The sequence below is a fragment of the Hypanus sabinus genome, unplaced genomic scaffold (genome assembly GCF_030144855.1).
Source record: "Hypanus sabinus isolate sHypSab1 unplaced genomic scaffold, sHypSab1.hap1 scaffold_393, whole genome shotgun sequence".
Taxonomy (NCBI): domain Eukaryota; kingdom Metazoa; phylum Chordata; class Chondrichthyes; order Myliobatiformes; family Dasyatidae; genus Hypanus; species Hypanus sabinus.
The window spans coordinates 398,273-416,037 of NW_026781280.1; the positions used below are offsets into that span (position 1 = coordinate 398,273).

The 17,765-nt window shown below is 45.1% G+C and overlaps 1 protein-coding gene across 1 annotated transcript; it reads left to right on the plus strand.

The window, feature by feature from the left end:
* Positions 1–11,577: 11,577 nt before the first annotated feature.
* LOC132388727 (zinc finger protein 585A-like) lies at positions 11,578–17,168 on the plus strand. The gene is made up of 2 exons (XM_059961114.1): positions 11,578–11,622; positions 14,508–17,168. The coding sequence occupies exon 2, from the start codon at positions 14,883–14,885 to the stop codon at positions 16,338–16,340; it is 1,458 nt and encodes a 485-aa protein (XP_059817097.1). The 5' UTR covers positions 11,578–11,622; positions 14,508–14,882; the 3' UTR covers positions 16,341–17,168.
* Positions 17,169–17,765: the final 597 nt, after the last annotated feature.

Here is a 17,765-nt window from a genome sequence, read left to right on the forward strand (position 1 = left end):
AGTAACAGCATGATATCCTTGTCCGTGCATTGAATCTCGACGTCCAACAGACAGAGCAAGTCTCTCCCTACGAGATTACACCCCCGTCTGGTGGTGACAGTAAATGAAACCTCACACTGCTTCCCCTGGAATTCCACCTGCTGTGGCTGGGTATGTGAATACGTACGTTCCGTGCCTTCGAACCCAGACAGTGATTGTAGCGTCTGATAGCTGGAATCCCTTTTCCGATCCTATTTCCTGATCGAGACTGGTTGTGGTTGCCCCATATCAATCATAAACGGAATTGAAATTCCAGCACCTGTCAATATTACACTGGGCTCTTCCTGAGGGATGATACTCAGAGTAGGAGGCATCCTTGCTTGTCCATTTCTAAACGGGTTGTTGTCCCCATCTGTCCCTTGGTAGGTTTTTGATCCCATTTCTGATCCCCAGATGTAGCCCGCTCGCATCCTTCCTGCTGAACATGTTCATTTTAAATATTAGTTCCCTTCGGGGTTGATCGGGATTCAAAAGCCGGGTCCCAATAATATGTCAAAGCTCGTCGCATTCTATTTCAGTCATTGTCAGGCCAGTCCATATTATTTGTTTTAATCCTGTTGGCTAACTTTGTTGGTAAGCATTGGAGCAGTAGGGCATTGAACAGGGGGGACAGATTCCCATCATTAAATGTTTGGTCTCCTGTGAAAGTGCCGTAGCAGGCCACAAATCACTCCCAATAGTCTGGTCCTGATTTCCCCAGGGTTATGTTTGCATCCAGGTACTTTATTGATGCTACAGGTTGCTGGAGAGCCCTTTCCAATGTTTGAATGATCTGGTCTGTCTGTTCATTCTCATTATGGTTTTCCGCCTGTAACTCCTGATAGGTTTGGTATCTCAATTCTGCCTTCCATTTCCGCCCCTCATCAGCTGACAGAATCATGCAGCAGAGACCGAATAAATCTTACGGAGTCGCATTAAACATTTGTGTAGTACTGTGGACACACTGAGCAAACTGTGCTGGATTTTCTTTTCTATCTGGGGCCTGATTCATGATCATTATCGTTTCTTGAAGCTTCCAGGGTGCAGACACAGGAATCACCATAAGACAAAGGAGCAGCAGTCGACCATTCAGCCCATCGAGTCTGCTCCTCCATTTCAACATGAGCTGATCCAATCTCCCCTTGAGTCCCAGTCCCCCGCCTTCTCAGCATAACCTTTGATGCCCTGACTACTCAGATACCTATCAATCTCTGCCTTAAATACACCCAATGACTTGGCCTGCACTGCCGCTGGTGGCAACAAATTCCACAGATTCATCACCCTCTGGCTGAAAAAATGTTTTCGCATCTCCGTACTGCATGGGCGCCCTGCAATCCTCAAGTCATGTCCTCTCGTACTGGACTCCCCCACCATGGGAAACAACTTTGCCACATCCACTCTGTCCATGTCTTTCAACATTCAAAATATTTCTGTGATGTCCCCCCGCATTCTTCTAAACACCAATGAGTACAGTCCAAGAGTGGTCAAACGTTCCTCATATGTTAACCCTCTCATTCCTGGAATCATTCCAGTGGATCTTCTCTGAACCCTCTCCAATGTCAGCACATCCTTTCTTAAATAAGGAGCCCAAAACTGCACACAAGTGACATGTTACAAGTGCCTTATAGAGCCTCAACATCACATCCCTGCTCCTATACTCTATATTCCTCTAGAAATGAATGCCAACATTGCATTTGCCTTTTTCACCACCAACTCAGTGTGGAGGTTAATCTTAAGGATATCCTTCACAAGGACTCCCAAGTGCCGTTGCATCTCAGAACTCTGAATTTTCTCCCCATTTAAATAATAGTCTGCCCATTTATTTCTTCTACCAAAGTGCATGACCATACACTTTCTGACAGTGTAATTCAATTGCCACTTCTTTGCCCATTCCCCCAATCTATCCAAGGCTCTCTGCAGACTCTCTGTTTCCTCAGTACTACGAGCCCCTCCACCTATCTTTGTATCATCAGCAAACTTTGCCACAAAGCCATCTATTCCATAATCCAAATCGTTGATACACAACGTAAAAAGAAACGGACCCCTGTGGAACACCACTGGTAACCGGCAGCCAACCAGCATGGGATGCCTTTATAAAACAACACACACAAAATGCTGGTGGAACACAGCAGGCCAAGCAGCATCTATAAGGAGAAGCACTGTCCACGATTTGGGCCGAGACCCTTCGTCAGGACTCAATGGGGATGCCTTTATTTCCACATTCTGTTTCCCGCCAATCAACCAACGCTCTATCCACATATGTAATTTTCCCGTAATTCCATGGACTCTTATCTTGTTTAGCAGCCTCGTGTGGCACCTTGTCAAAGGCCTTCTGAAAATCCAAATACACAACATCCACTGCATCTCCCTTGTCTAGCCTACTTGTGATTCCCTCAAAAAATTACACTAGGTTTGTCAGGCAGGATTTTCCTTTAAGGAAACCATGCTGAGTTCAGCCTATCTTGTCATATGCCTCCAGGTACTCCGTAATCTCATCCTTGACAATTGACTCCAACAACTTCCGAACCACCGCTGTCAAGATAACAGGTCTATAATTTCCTTTTTCTCCCTTGCCCCTTTCTTAAGTAGCAGTGTGACATTTGCAGTCTTCCAGTCCTCCGGAACCATGCCAGAGACTATCGACTTTTGAAAGATCATTGCTAATGCCTCCGCAATCTCCACTGCTACCTCCTACAAAACACGAGGGTGCATTCCATCTGGTCCAGGAGATTAGACTATTCAGCTTCCTGAGTACTTACTCTGTCGTAATTGTGACTGCGCACATTTCTCTTCCCTGACACCCTTGAATGTCCGGTATATTTCTGATGTCTTCCTCAGTGAAGACTGATGCATAATACTTGTTCAGTTCCTCCGCCATCTCCTTATCTCCCATTACAATTTGCCAGCATCATTTTTTATCAGTCCTATATCTATTCACAAAGCCTTTTACTCTTTATATACTTGAGAAAGCTTTTAGTATCATCTTTGATATTATTTGCTCGCTTCCTTTCATAATTCATCTTTTCCCTCTTAATGACCTGCTTAGTTTCCTTCTGTAAGCTTTTAAAAACTTCACAATCCCCTGTCTTCCCACTAATTTTTGCTTCCTTCTATGCCCTCTGCTTTACTTTAACTTTGGCTTTGATTTCTCTTGTCAGCCACGGTTGCATCCTTTTTCCATTCGAAAATTTCTTCTTCTTTGGAATATATCTGTCCTGCACCTTCCTCACTTCTCACATAACTCCAACCACTGCTGCTCTGCCGTCCTTCCTGCTAGTGTCCCTTTCCAGTCAACCTTGGCCAGTTCCTCTCTCATGCCACTGTAATTTCCTTTACTCCACTGAAATACCGACACATCGGATTTCAGCTTCTCTTTCTCAAATTTTACAGGAACGCAGTCATGTTGTGATCACTGCCTCCTAAGGGTTCCTTCACTTCCATCTCTCTAATTACCTCTGTTTCATCACACAATACCCAATCCAGTACAGCTGATCCCCTAGTGGGCTCAACAATAAGCTGTTCTAAAAATCAGTCTCAGAGACATTCTACAAATTCTCTCTCTTGAGATCCAGTGCTGACCTGATTTTCCCAATCCACTTGCAAGTTAATATCCCCCAAAATTGGAATTCCTTGGAATGTAGAAGATTGAGGGGAGATTTGACAGAGACGTACCAAAATCATGAGGGTTATAGATGGGGAAAATGCAAGCTGGCTTTTTCCACTGAGATTGGGTGGGACTACAACCAGAGGCCATGGGTTAAGGGTGAAAGGTGAAATGTTAAGGGGAACATGAGGGGAAACTTCTTCCACTGACGGTCATCCGGGTGTGGAATGAGCAGAAAACCCAGCTGGTCCATGCGAGGTCAGTTTCAACTTCTAAGAGGGTTGTATAGGCACCTGGAGGGCAGGGGTACAGGAGCAGACAGTTTAAATAGTTCAACACAAACTAGATGGGCCAAAGGGCCTGATTCTGTGTTGTGCTTTTCTATGACTGTGACAAGAACCTGAAATAATATGATTATTCTTTTAATTCCTTTTAACAGCTGTGCGGACCAACCATTCATCTGGGCAGGAAACGTTTACATGGCTTCAAAACTGTGGCACTTCACATTGACAATAGATAAAAGAAAATCCCAGCTGCACGTCAACAAAGGGTATTTGTGTGAGAGTGTTCAGTTACTTTGCGGACAGGCACTCTTGCAGCTCAGTGGGAACAGAGAATAATACCAATGGAGAGAGTCAGACTGAGCCAGGTCACAGATTGGTGACGGGAGAAATGCCCCATTCTTATAGAGACAGGAAGATCATCAGAGAGTTTGATGGTCATTCCAGATACCTGCACTGTGCCCAGCTGGAAGATGACTTCTCTCTCCAACTTGGGTTGAACCTCACTGTAACAGTGTGATGCCAGATCACACCTTGACACCTCAAGTAATCTCGTCTGACATATTGTCCTTCACCCATTGATGTACTATAAATCTTTTTCAGGTTAAAAACAACAAGGAAATCATCTACGGGGAGGTCAAACACAACACGCTGTTTTGTTGTTTATGTCCAGATATTTAAGAAGTGGAACAAGGGATTTACTCGATCATCATTCCTACTCAGGCTGTGGGGAGTGATTCACTCGATCATTATTCCTATTCAGACTGTGGGAGAGATTCATCGATCATCTGACCGACTGACATGCTGTCAATTTACACGGGGGGAATCCATTTATCTGCTCAGTCATCCACTCTAATGGCTCACCAGCGAGTTCACACCGGGGTGTGGCCATTCACCTGCTTAGACTGTGGGAAGGGATTCACGTTGTCAGCTCACCTACTGAGTCATCAGTCAGTTCACACTGGTGAGAGGCCATTCACCTGCTCTGACTGTGGGAAGGGATTCACGTTGTCAGCTCACCTACTGAGTCATCAGTCAGTTCACACTGGTGAGAGGCCATTCACCTGCTCTGACTGTGGGAAAGGATTCACTTTGTCATCTAATCTTAAGCTACATCAGCGAGTTCACTCTGGGGAGAGGCCATTCACCTGCTCAGACTGTGGGAAGGGATTGGCGTTGTCTTCCCACCTACTGAGACATCAGTTAGTACACACTGGTGAGAGGCCGTTCACCTGCTCAGAGTGTGGGAAAAGATTCACTTCGTCATCTCAACTTAAGGTACATCAGCGAGTTCACACTGGGGAGAGGCCGTTCACCTGCTCAGAGTGTGGGAAGGGATTTGCGTTGTCATCTCACCTACTGAGACATCAGTTAGTACACACTGGTGAGAGGCCGTTCACCTGCTCAGACTGTGGGAAAGGATTCACTTCATCATATAAACTTAAGGTACATCAGCGAGTTCACATGGGGGAGAGGCCGTTCACCTGCTCAGACTGTGGGAAAAGATTCACTTCGTCATCTCAACTGGAGATTCATCAGCAAGTTCACACTGGGGAGAGGCCGTTCACCTGCTCAGACTGTGGGAAAGGATTCACTCAGTCATCCCAACTACAAGCACATCAGCGAGTTCACACTGGGGAGAGGCCATTCACCTGCTCAGACTGTGGGAAAGGATTCACTCAGACATCCCACCTACAAGCATATCAGTGAGTTCACACTGGGGAGAGGCCATTCACCTGCTCAGACTGTGGGAAAGGATTCACTCAGTCATCCCACCTGCGAGCACATCAGCGAGTTCACACTGGTGAGAAGCCGTTCACCTGCTTAGACTGTGGGAAGGGATTTGCGTTGTCATCTCACCTACTGAGACATCAGTTAGTACACACTGGTGAGAGGCCGTTCACCTGCTCAGAATGTGGGAAAAGATTCACTTTGTCATCTCAACTTAAGGTACATCAGCGAGTTCACACTGGGGAGAGGCCATTCACCTGCTCAGACTATGGAAAAGGATTCACTCAGTCATCCCACCTGCGAGCACACTACTCAGTTCACACCGGGGAGACTCTAGATACCTGCTCGGACTTTGGGAAGAGATTCTCTCAGTCAAATCAACCAAATGTGCATCATTGAGTTCACACTGGAGAGACCGTTCACTGGATGTGTGTCCATCACCGTTGCTGAATGCAATTTCGAGACTGACTGTCGGTGCTGAACTCTGCAATCATTGCTGCTGCTCACCACACCCAGTTCTGCACCCTGGTCAATGGGCATGGGAGGAGTTTCTTCTGCTGCACATTCACCTTTAATAGGACTGGAGTTTAATATTCTGCATCTGTGACAAATAAATCAGTTCTATTTTAAACTCTGTCTCTGGTACTTAGTGAAATTATAACACACGTAGTCCACAGTAGAGAGTCAACTCAGGCCGCCTGGACTTTGCTGAGATTCAATTCCACGACAGTCCTTTTAAATCATCCCCTGTTATTCACCTCTCACTCTCCCTGTGGTGATGGGTTCCAAATAGTCACCACTCTGTGGGTGAAGAGGTTTCCCTTGAATTCTCTGTGGACTGAAGAAGTTGAGCGGACTGCAGTTCTGTCTGAGATGTTCTTCGCCCCTCAGATCTCTGGATGAGGAAGAATGACATTGGTAGTTAACCTCAATAATCACGACTCATTTCCATTTTATGGGTCATTTTTCCTACTAACAAAGGATAGTTGAAAACACAAGTGTCGTTTAAAGACTGGAATTAAAATCGGAAGCCATCAGTTGGATGTTCAAAGAATCATGGTCAGAAGCCAGAGGCAGGTCTGCACAGGGTAGAGTTTGTGGCTCTGGAAGATGGTTGGGGTAAGAACGTATTATGAGAAGGGAATCAGCAGCAGGAAGTGGAAACAAATAACAAAATAGGAACATTTTGAAGCTGATTGACAGAAAATAATTGGGTTGTCTGACTGATGACAGAAACAATACCTGTTGTGAGGTGCTCCATTGGTCGATGGAGATGTGGGTGTTGGGAATGGTTATAACTATTGAGGGAGTTAGTCCTGCTTGTTCATCCTGTAATATAATTTCTGGATGGTTATTATATAACCATATAATAATTACAGCACGGAAACAGGCCATCTCGGCCCTTCTAGTCCGTGCTGAAAGCTTACTCTCACCTAATCCCACTGACCTGCACTCAGCCCATAACCCTCCATTCCTTTCCCGTCCATGTACCTATCCATTTTTTAAAAAATATCGAACCTGCTTCTACCACTTCTACTGGAAGCTCCTCCACACAGCTACCACTCTCTGAGTAAAGAAGTTCCCACTTGTGTTACCTCTAAACTTTTGCCCCCTAACTCTCAAATCATGTCCTCTTGTTTGAATCTCCCCGACTCTCAATGGAAAAAGTCTATCCGCATCAACTTCATCTATCTCCATCATATTTTTAAATACCTCTATCAAGTCCCCACTCAAACTTCTACGCTCCAAAGAATAAAGACCTAACTTGTTCAACTTTTCTCTGTAACTTAGGTGCTGCAACCCACGTAACATTCTGGTAAATTTTCTCTGTACTCTATTATATTGACACCTTTCCTATAATTCGGTGAACAGAACTGTACACAGTACTCTGAATTCGGCTTGAACAATGCCTTGTATATTTTTAACATTGCATCCCAACTGCTATACTCAATGCTCTGATTTATAAAGGCCAGCATACCAAAATCTTTCTTCACAACCCTATCCACATGAGATTCCACCTTCAGGGGACTATTCACCATCATTCTATTATCTATGCCCCACAGATCACTCTGTTCTACTGCATTCTTCAATGTCTTACTGTTTACTATGTATGTCCTATTTTGATTAGACCTACCAAAATGTTGCACCTCACACATCAGCATTAACCTCCATCTGACATCTTTCTGTCCACTCTTCTAACTGGCTTAATTCTCTCTGCAAGCTTTAAAAACCTGCTTCATTATCCACAACGCCACCTATCTTAGTATCATCTGCATACTTTCTAATCCAATTTACCGCCCCATCATCCAGATCATTAATGTATATAACAAACAACATTAGACCCAGTACAGATCCCAGAGGCACACCACTAGTCACCGGCCTCTAACCGGACAAACAGTTATCCACCATTACTCTCCCATCTAGCCACTGATAAATCCATTTTACTACTTCAAAATTAATACCTAACGATTGAACCTTCCTAACTACCTTCCATGTGGAATCATGTCAAAGGCCTTACTGAAGTCCATACAGACAACATCCACTGCTTTATCCTTGTCAACTTTCCTAGTAACCACTTCAAAAAGTTCAATATGTTTTATCAAACATGACCTTCCACACACAAATCCATGTTGACTGTTCCTAAACAGACCCTGTCTAATCAGATAGTTATATATACCATATCTAAGAATATTTTCCATTAATTTACCCACCACTGATGTCAAACTTACAGGCCCATCATTGCTAGGTTTACTCTGAGATACCTTTTTAAACAATAGAACAACAATACGCCAATTCTCTGGCACCATCCCCCTTTCAAATGACATTAGGAATATTTTTGTCAGAGTCCCTGCTATTTCTACACTAACTTCCCTCAAGGTTCTAGGAAATATCCTATCAGGACCGGAGACTTGTCCACTTTTATATTCTTTAAAAGCTTTAGTACTTCCTCTTCGTTAATCCTCTTAGTTTCCATAACTACCCTACTTGTTTCCCTTACCTTACACAATTCAATATAATTCTCCTAAGTGAATACTGATGAAAATAAAATTTTCAAAACCTCCCCCACTCCTTTTGGCTACACACATAGCTGTCCACTCTGATTCTCTAAGGGACCAATTTTATCCCTCATTATCCTTTTGCTATTAACTTAACTGTAGAAACCCTCTGGATTCATTTTCACCTTACTTGCCAAAGCAGCCTCAGATCCTCTTTTAGCTTTTCTAATTTATTTTTACATTCTTTATATTAGATTCTTTTTACATTCTTTATATTCCCCGAGCACCACAATTGCTCCATGCTGCCTATATTTATTATAGATCTCTCTCATTTTCCAAACCAAGTTTCCAATATCCCTTGAAAACCATGGCCCTCTCGAACTTTCAACCTTTCCTTTCAACCTAATAGGAACATAAAGATTCTGTACCCTCAAAAATTCACCTTTAAATGACCTCCATTCTCTATTATATCCTTCCCATTAACAAATTGTCCCAATCCACTCCTAAATCTTTTTGCATCTCCTGAAAGTTAGCCTTTCTCCAATCAAAAATCTCAACCCTGGTTCCAGTCCGATCCTTCTCCATAATTATTTTGGAACAAATGGTATTGTGATCACTGGACACTATGTGGTCCCCAACACATACCTCCGTCACCTGAGCTATCTCATTCCCAGCAGGAGATCCAACACTGCCACTTCTCTAGTTGGTATCTCTATGTATTGCTGCAAACAACTATCCTGCACACATTTTACAAACTCAAAACCATGCAGCCGTTTTACAGAATGGGCTTCCCAGTCTATGTGTGGAAAATTAAAATCTGCCACAGTCACAACCTTGTGCTTACTACAAATAACTACTATCTCCTTACAAATTTGCTCATCCAATTCTCGCTCCCCATTAGGTGGTCTATAATACACCCCTATAAGTGTTACTACACCTTTCCCATTCCTTAATTCCAACCAAATAGTCCCCCTGGACGAGCCCTCTAATCTATCCAGTAAAAACACCGCCCTGATATTTTCTTGGACAAGCAATGCAACGCCTTCCCCTCTTGCTCCTCCGATTCTATCACACCTGAAGCAACGAAATCTAGGAATATTTAGTTGCCAATCACACCCCTTCTGCAAACATGTTTCACTAATAGCTACAACATCATATTTCCAGGTATCAATCCATGCTCTAACCTCATCCACCTTTCTTGCAATGCTCCTAGCATTAAAATAAATGCATTTAAGAAACTCTCCACCTCTTCCTCTCTGCTTATCCCTAACGGTGCACACAACTTTATTATCTTTTTGTTTTCCTTCTCCCCTACATCTTCGGACTGAACCCTCCTACATCAGGGAGGAAGTTCAAATCATATCTGTGTTAAATGTTTAACCATCACAGTAACTGAAGGCAGCTGCAGGTTCACGAGGGACTGTTACTGTCAAATTCTGCAGTTTTTGCGGCTGCTCATCGCACCCAGGACTGAACCCTGGTCACTGAGCCTTGGAGGAGTCTGTAAGGCTGATGTTAGCCTTAAACTAGACTGGTGTTTAATATTGTGGATCTGTGAAAGATAAATCAGTTTTGTATCAAATCCCGTGTTTCAGGTACTTACTGTCTCCACTGCACTCACTATGGACGCTACGAAGTCCAGTCGGCCCATCTGGTTCCTGCCCATGTTTCTGTTCCATATCCGGATATCAAAATCTACCCCTGCCGTTCCCCTCTCACACTCCCTGAGGTGTCAGGTTGCAACTAGTCACCACTCCGTGGAATAGGAGATTTCCTTTGAATTTCACAGAATCATAGAAATCTATTTTCCTAAGCTCCATGTACCTATCTCAGAGTCTCTTAAAAGACCCTATTGTATCCGCCTCTACCACCATTGCCTACAGTGCATTCCACACACACACACATCACTGTTTGCTTAAAAAAAAACCTTAGCTCTGATATCTCCTCTGTACCTACTTCCAAGCAGTTTAAACCTATTCCCCCTCGTGTTAGCCGTTTCAGCCTGGGAAAAAGCCTCTGGCTATCCACACGACCAATGCCTCTCATCATCTTATACACCCGCATGATTTTCTCCAGTCTGAATAAGACGATGAGCTCACTGTGGTTTTGACATTCCCTCCCCCCTTTCCTCCCCATCTCTCCTCTCCCTCCTCCTCCCTCCTCTACCCTTTCCCCTCTCCCTCCCTCCCTCCCCCTATGTGTTTCACGTCACAGACCCGCCTCACTCAGGCACTCAACGTGACACTCACAGTAAACGAACCTGCGGTCTCGTAACACAATGCACCTCTAAAGTCTGACAGCAGACTAGCGAGTGAATCTTCGATGGTGCAGAGTCAAAAACCAGAGAGTTGCCAGATTGAGTCAGGCTTTGGGGCTGCAAAGAGAGATGGGGTCCAGAGTTTACGAGGAGGAGGAATCAGAGCAGCTGGAATTGGCTACAAAAGAAAGATTAGAAGCACTTGGAAACTAGTTGATCGAAAAAAAGGGTGGGTTAATTTCTGCAAAATACTGGTGGAAATCAACAGACAGCAATTGTGAAGAGGAATAAAAAGACAACGTTTACACCGAGCCCTTTCAGCATGCCTAGCCTGTGTACTCCGTTGCTTAGTTGCTGCTTGAACTGCAGAGTTCCTCCAGCATTTTTGTGTGTGCGTCTCTGTATTCCAAGCAACTGCAGAATCTCCTGTGTTTTATAACTGCATTTTACTTTGGCATTAGATACGCGTTGATATTGAGTATATTGCTTATGGGCGCCGCTTTCTGCGTTAAAACAGCTGCAGATTTTTCGATACACACGAAAAAAATAAGGTATGGACCTTGAACCGGTAACTGCTCAAATCTTTAATGGCACCGGGTTTACCCATAGGGCCATGAGTTAAAAATTTCGCCGTCGTTGAGGCACCGATGAAATGCGCAGGCGTCAGGCTGAGGACGTCCCCGAGTGTCACGCATGCGCATAGTACACTGAAGGCCTTGAAAATGTCGGATGGAGGTAAGAGTGATTCTCCGTGTTTTTCTCTGAAACACCGACTTCAGAACGATTCCTGTGAAATCCGGACATCACAGTCCGCAATCCCGGGACAGTCCTGCTCTCTTCCCTCTCTCTCAGCCCCACGATCCGTACACGGGCCCCGGGGAGCTTCCGGCCGCTGAGTGAATGGGAACTGATGGATTCTCAGACAGAGCTGAGCACCAGCTATCTAAATGCAAGGATTAGGAACTCGGGAGAAAGGGAACAAAATCTTTTACATCACCAGTTGAGAAAATCACCTTTGTTCTACCTCCGATCACTGACAAGAGAAAATCTGCAGATGCTGGAAATCCAAGCAACACACACAAAATGCCGGAGGAACTCAGCATTAGTACTCTTTTCCATAGATGTTGCCCGGCCTGCTGAGTTCCTCCAGCATTTTGTGTGTGTTGCTTGTTCCACCTCCTTTTGTTCTGGACTTTTCAACCCGTGACGACATGTTTTGTACCATTCTCTCTGGAAGATAATGATATCAAAAACCTTTGCCTTGGGCAACAAGTAGATTTCACATCAAATGTGCCAGACTCCAGGGAGACAGACTACTGCCCTTCCCTTCATATTCATTGGCATTGCCATCACTGAGTTCACCACCGTCAGTCATTGGGGGAGACTTCAGGGGAAATATTTATGTACAATACTGTAACTGGTGATACCTGTGTGTATTGTGGTGATGCAAAAGTTGTTGGAGAGTTTACAAGAGGGAAGAATTGGAGTGATATTTGGAAATCTGACTTTTTAAAGCATAATTTAGCAAGCAAACCACTTATGGACAAAGTGCAAAAGCACTGGAGAGAAAATCCTTCATTACCCGTTACAGGCCTGTGACATGGTGTGAGAGGGCAGATGAACTGGATCGAGCCCAGAGGAGATCACAGTTCTTACAGACAGTGATTTACTGGCTGTTAAAATGAATACCTCTCTATATAAAATTCGCAGTGCACATGTCGTCACTGGGTAAAAGAATGCACAGTACAAGATTTCTGTGCACACTGGTCATTACAAATTAGAGGGGACATTGGTGTGGAGAACTCCAGTGTCCCTGACACCCTCACCTACAAGATGTGCACCCAGCTGCACTTTGAGGAGTTGGAGCTGAAAATGGATGAATTTTGGATCATCCAGCAGTTGGAGGGGGTGATAGATATGACATGAAGAGAGGTGAGTTACACCTAAGGTGCAGGAGACAGGAAACTAGGTGAGAGACATGAAGGGGAATGAAGTTAAATAGCCATCGCAGAGTACTCTTGTTGCCATCCCACACAACAGCCAGGTGGGCCGCTTTAGAAACTGTTGGGGATGGAGGGATTACCTGGCAGAGGAAAGTCAAACGGGTGATAGGGGATTCGTTAGTTAGGGGAACAGAACAGAGGGGATTAAAGGTCAGTTTTGATGGTGTCAAAAGGACCTGACAAGTGTGGTTTGGGATAGGCCGTTTTCTGGCAAAGGAGTACTTGGTAAGTGGGAGGCCTTCAGAAGAGACATTTTTGGGAGTGTAGAGTTTGTATGCTGAAAGGTAACTGGTGCAGGGAGCCTTGGTTTTCAAGAGATATTGAGGCCCCCGATATTTTGTTCCTCTAAATGCCTCAGACTGTTGGGTGCTACCAAGACTCATTAATGACAACAGTATCATAATTCCACCCCCGAGCTCATCGGACTTATTTTTAGTCGTCTTCTGTTGGTTTCTAAAAGCTTCCAATAGTTTTTGCTCTTTTGTTTGCCCTCTCTTTGGCTTTTATGTTGGCTTTGGCTTCTCATTTCAGCCACAGCTGTGTCTTCCTGCCTTTACAAAGCTTCCACTTCTTTGGGATGTATCGATCACTCAGCTCCTGAATTGCTCCCAGAAACTCCAGCCATTGTTGCTCCGTTGTCACTCCTATCTTTCCCTTCCAAGCAAGTTTAGCCAGCTTCTCTGTCACAGAAACATGGAGAAGTTCAGTACGGAAACAGGCTATTTGCCCAATCCATTCAATGCCAAACAAACATTTAAACTGTCTAATGCAAATAACTGCACCGGGACCATCGCCCACCATACCCCTACCATCCAGGCTCCCATCCACACTTCTTTTAAATGGTGAAACCAAACTCATATTCACCACTTGTGCTGGCATCTCACTGCACGCTCTCACGACCATTTCAGTAAAGAGCTTTTCCAAATGTTCCCATTAAATTTTCACTTCCCCGCTTACACATGACCTATGGTTGTCATCGCACCCATCCTCAGTGGAAAAAGCTGCTTACCTGTACCCTATCTATACTGTCATAATGTTGTCTATTCCCAACAAATCCTCAAAGAAATGTATAATATCTTTGTTTATGTTTAGAGCCTTTTTCAGATGTATAGGATGATGAGGGACACTGATTGTGTGGATAGCCAGAGGTTTTTACCCCAGGGCTCAAATGGCTAATGTGAGGGAGCATAGTTTTAAGGTGCTTGAAAGTTGATATGGAGGGGATGTCAGGGGTAACTTTATTTACACAGAGAGTTGTGGGTGCATGGAATGGATTGCAGGCTATTTGCGTGAGAGTGTTTCAGTTACTGTGGGGCCAGGAACCCATGCAGCTCAGTGGGAACACAGAATAATACCAATGGAGAGAGTAAAACTGAGCCAGGTCACAGATTGGAGACGGCAGAAATGCCCCATTCTTATAGAGACAGGAAGAGCATCAGAGCGTTTGATGGTCTTCCAGATACCAGCACTCTGCCCAGTCAGGAGGTGATTTCTCTCTCTGACTTGGGTTAAAATTCACTGTAACAGTGTGATGCCAGCTCCCACCTTGACACTCAAGTAATCTCATCTGAAATGTTGTCCTATATTCATTGATGGATTTTGTAAATCTTTTTACAGGTTAAAAATGGCAAGGAATTTTAGTATGGGAATCTCGAACACAACACAGCAGTTTTGCTGTCTCTGTCCAGATATTTAAGAAGTGGAGCAAGGGTTTCAGTCAATCATCCTTCCTGCTCAGACTGTCGGGAGGGATTCACTCGATCATCTGACCAACTGGCATGCCCGTTAGTTTACATGGGGGGAGCCCATTCTCCTGCTCAGACAGTGGGAATGGATTCACTCGGTCATCTCAACTGAAGGTACATCAGCGAGCTCACACTGGGCAAGGCCATTCACCTGTCCTGTGAGTGAGAAGGGGTGTCAGTTCACCCTGGGCAGAGGCTGGTCAACTGCAGAATTTGTGGGGAAGGATTCACTCGGTCATCTGACCTAATGGCTCACCAGCGAGTTCACACTCGGGAGCGGCCATTCACCTGCTCGGACTGTGGGAAACGATTCACTCAGTCATCTCAGTTACTGAGACACCAGTCAGTTCACACTGGGGACAGGCCATTCACCTGCTCAGACTGTGGGAAAGGATTCATTTCATCATATCAGTTACTGAGACACCAGTCAGTTCACACTGGAGTGTGGCTGTTCACCTGCTCAGACTGTGGGAAGCGATTCACTGAATTATCTCGACTGAAGATACATCAGCGAGTTCACTCCGGAGAGAGGCCATTCAACTGCTCAGACTGTGGGAAGGGATTCGCTCAGTCATCTCAACTGAAGGTACACCAAAGAATTCACACTGGGGAGAAGCCGTTCACCTGTTCGGACTGTGGCAAGGCATTCACTTCATCAGCTCACTTACTGAGACACCAGTCAGTTCACACTGGGGAGAGGCCATTCACCTGCTCAGACTGTGGGAAAGGATTCACTTCGTCATATAAGTTACTGAAACACCAGTCAGTTCACACTGGAGAGTGGCCATTCACCTGCTCATACTGCGGGAAGGGATTCTCCGAATTACCTCAACTTAAGGTACATCAGCGAGTTCACACCGGAGAGAGGCCATTCACCTGCTCAGACTGTGGGAAGGGATTTGCTTCGTCATCCCATCTGAAGATACATCAGCGAGTTCACACTGGAGAGAGGCCGTTCACCTGCTCAGACTGTGGGAAAGGATTCACTCAGACATCTCAACTGAAGGCACACCAGGGAGTTCACACCGGAGAGTGGGCAATCACCTGCTCGGACTGTGGGAAGGGATTTACTTGCTCATCCCAAATGAAGGTACATCAGCGAGTTCACACTGGAGAGAGGCCGTTCACCTGCTCAGACTGTGGGAAAGGATTCACTCAGACATCTCAACTGAAGGCACACCAGGGAGTTCACACCGGAGAGTGGGCAATCACCTGCTCAGACTGTGGGAAGGGATTCACTTCGTCATCCCATCTGAAGATACATCAGCGAGTTCACACTGGAGAGAAGCCGTTCACCTGCTCAGACTGTGGGAAAGGATTCACTCAGTTATCTCAACTGAAGGCACACCAGGGAGTTCACACCGGAGAGTGGCCAATCACCTGCTCAGACTGCGGGAAGGGATTCGCTTCGTCATCCCATCTGAAGATACATCAGCGAGTTCACACTGGTGAGAGGCCGTTCACCTGCTCAGACTGTGGGAAGGGATTCACTTCATCATCCCATCTGAAGATACATCAGCGAGTTCACACTGGTGAGAGGCCGTTCACCTGCTCAGACTGTGGGAAGGGATTCACTTCATCATCCCATCTGAAGATACATCAGCGAGTTCACACTGGTGAGAGGCCGTTCACCTGCTCAGACTGTGGGAAAGGATTCACTCAGTCATCCATCCTAAAGGCACACCAGCGACTTCACACTGGGTAGAGACCGATCTGCTCAGACTTTGGGAAAAGATTCTCTCAGCCAAATCAACCAGTGTGCATCACTGAGTTCACACTGGGGAGAGGCCATTCACCGGCTGTGAATGTAGGAAGCGATTCACTCAGTCATCTAATCTTATGTAGCTCTCAGTTCTGCTGGCAGCTTAACAGAGGGGGTTATAGCCTGCCCACCCCAGTCTGGCCAAACTGAAGAATCTCGTTTGGGTGGATACTGAGTGATGTGTCCCCTTTCTGTGAACTGTCTCTTTAAAATGCAAAGAGAACCGAGACTGACTTTGGACACGCTGTTGGATTTCTACAGAAGTGCTGGGTTGCTATGGTGACCAGCTAATGTTTGTGTTCTGTGTGGTTAAGCAAGGTCAGAATGATCCTCTACCGACACAGAACAAGCAAGCGACTTCTTACAGAGAGAGGGGGCGGAGCTACGTGATGGACAGATGGTGTTCAGCACAACGGTATTTAAACACACGTAACTGCTTTTCTCGCAGGACATGTGGACGCTCAAAGGCTAGTGATGAAAGTTTCTGCTAGTTGGACATTCTTCTACCCACAAGGGTGGGATTTGAGGATCGATAAAGAAGAATCGATCTGTGGCTGTTAGTGCGTGTAAGAGCGACCCTGTGGGATCTACCGGTGAGTCTAACCCTTGCCTGGGTTGGGAGACTTTCTCTTGAAGAAGGTGCTCTTGAGTTGGTCACGTCTGGCTAACTTGGAAGATTTGATGGGCATTGGAAAAGGTCGACAACACCTGTTTACTTGGATTACATCTCCCTCTCCCTCTCCCTCTCCTTCCCTCCCTCCCTCCCCCTCCAATCTTATGAACTAAATTGAATCTACCACATCATCGTAAGACTGGCGGTGCAGACTCGAGGGGCCGAATAGTCTACTTCTGCACCTATTTCCTATTGTCTATTGACTATATCGTTTACCACCTAGGTTTTGGATTTTATATACAGGTGGCTCCCGTTTTTCGGACGTTCGCTTTACAACAGCTCACTGTTATGAAAGACCTACGTTAGTACCTGTTTTTTCTAACCAAAGAGGATTTTCGCTTTTACGATAAAGATGATGCCTGCTTTATATGTGAGTTTATCCCGAGAAAGACTACCGTGACCGTGAAGCCTTGTGCGGCAGTTGTGTATGCATGCGTGCAAGTGCCGATTTTTTTTCTCTCCAAATCAATTTCAGTTCACTATCTTCTGGATTTTCAGTGAAACTACACCGTACATACAATATTTCTACTTTATATAGTGTGTATACTTATCATATCATTCCTACTTTTACTATAGGTTAGTGTTATTTTAGGTTTTATGTGCTATTTGGTATGATTTGGTGGGTTATTCTTTGGGCCTGGGAACATCCACAATCTTTTCCCATTTAAATTAATGGTGATTGCTTCTTCGCTTCA

Excerpts from the sequence above, each read along its gene's own strand:
- LOC132388727 (XM_059961114.1), top strand. The coding sequence starts at position 14,883 with ATGGCTCACCAGCGAGTTCACACTCGGGAGCGGCCATTCACCTGCTCG.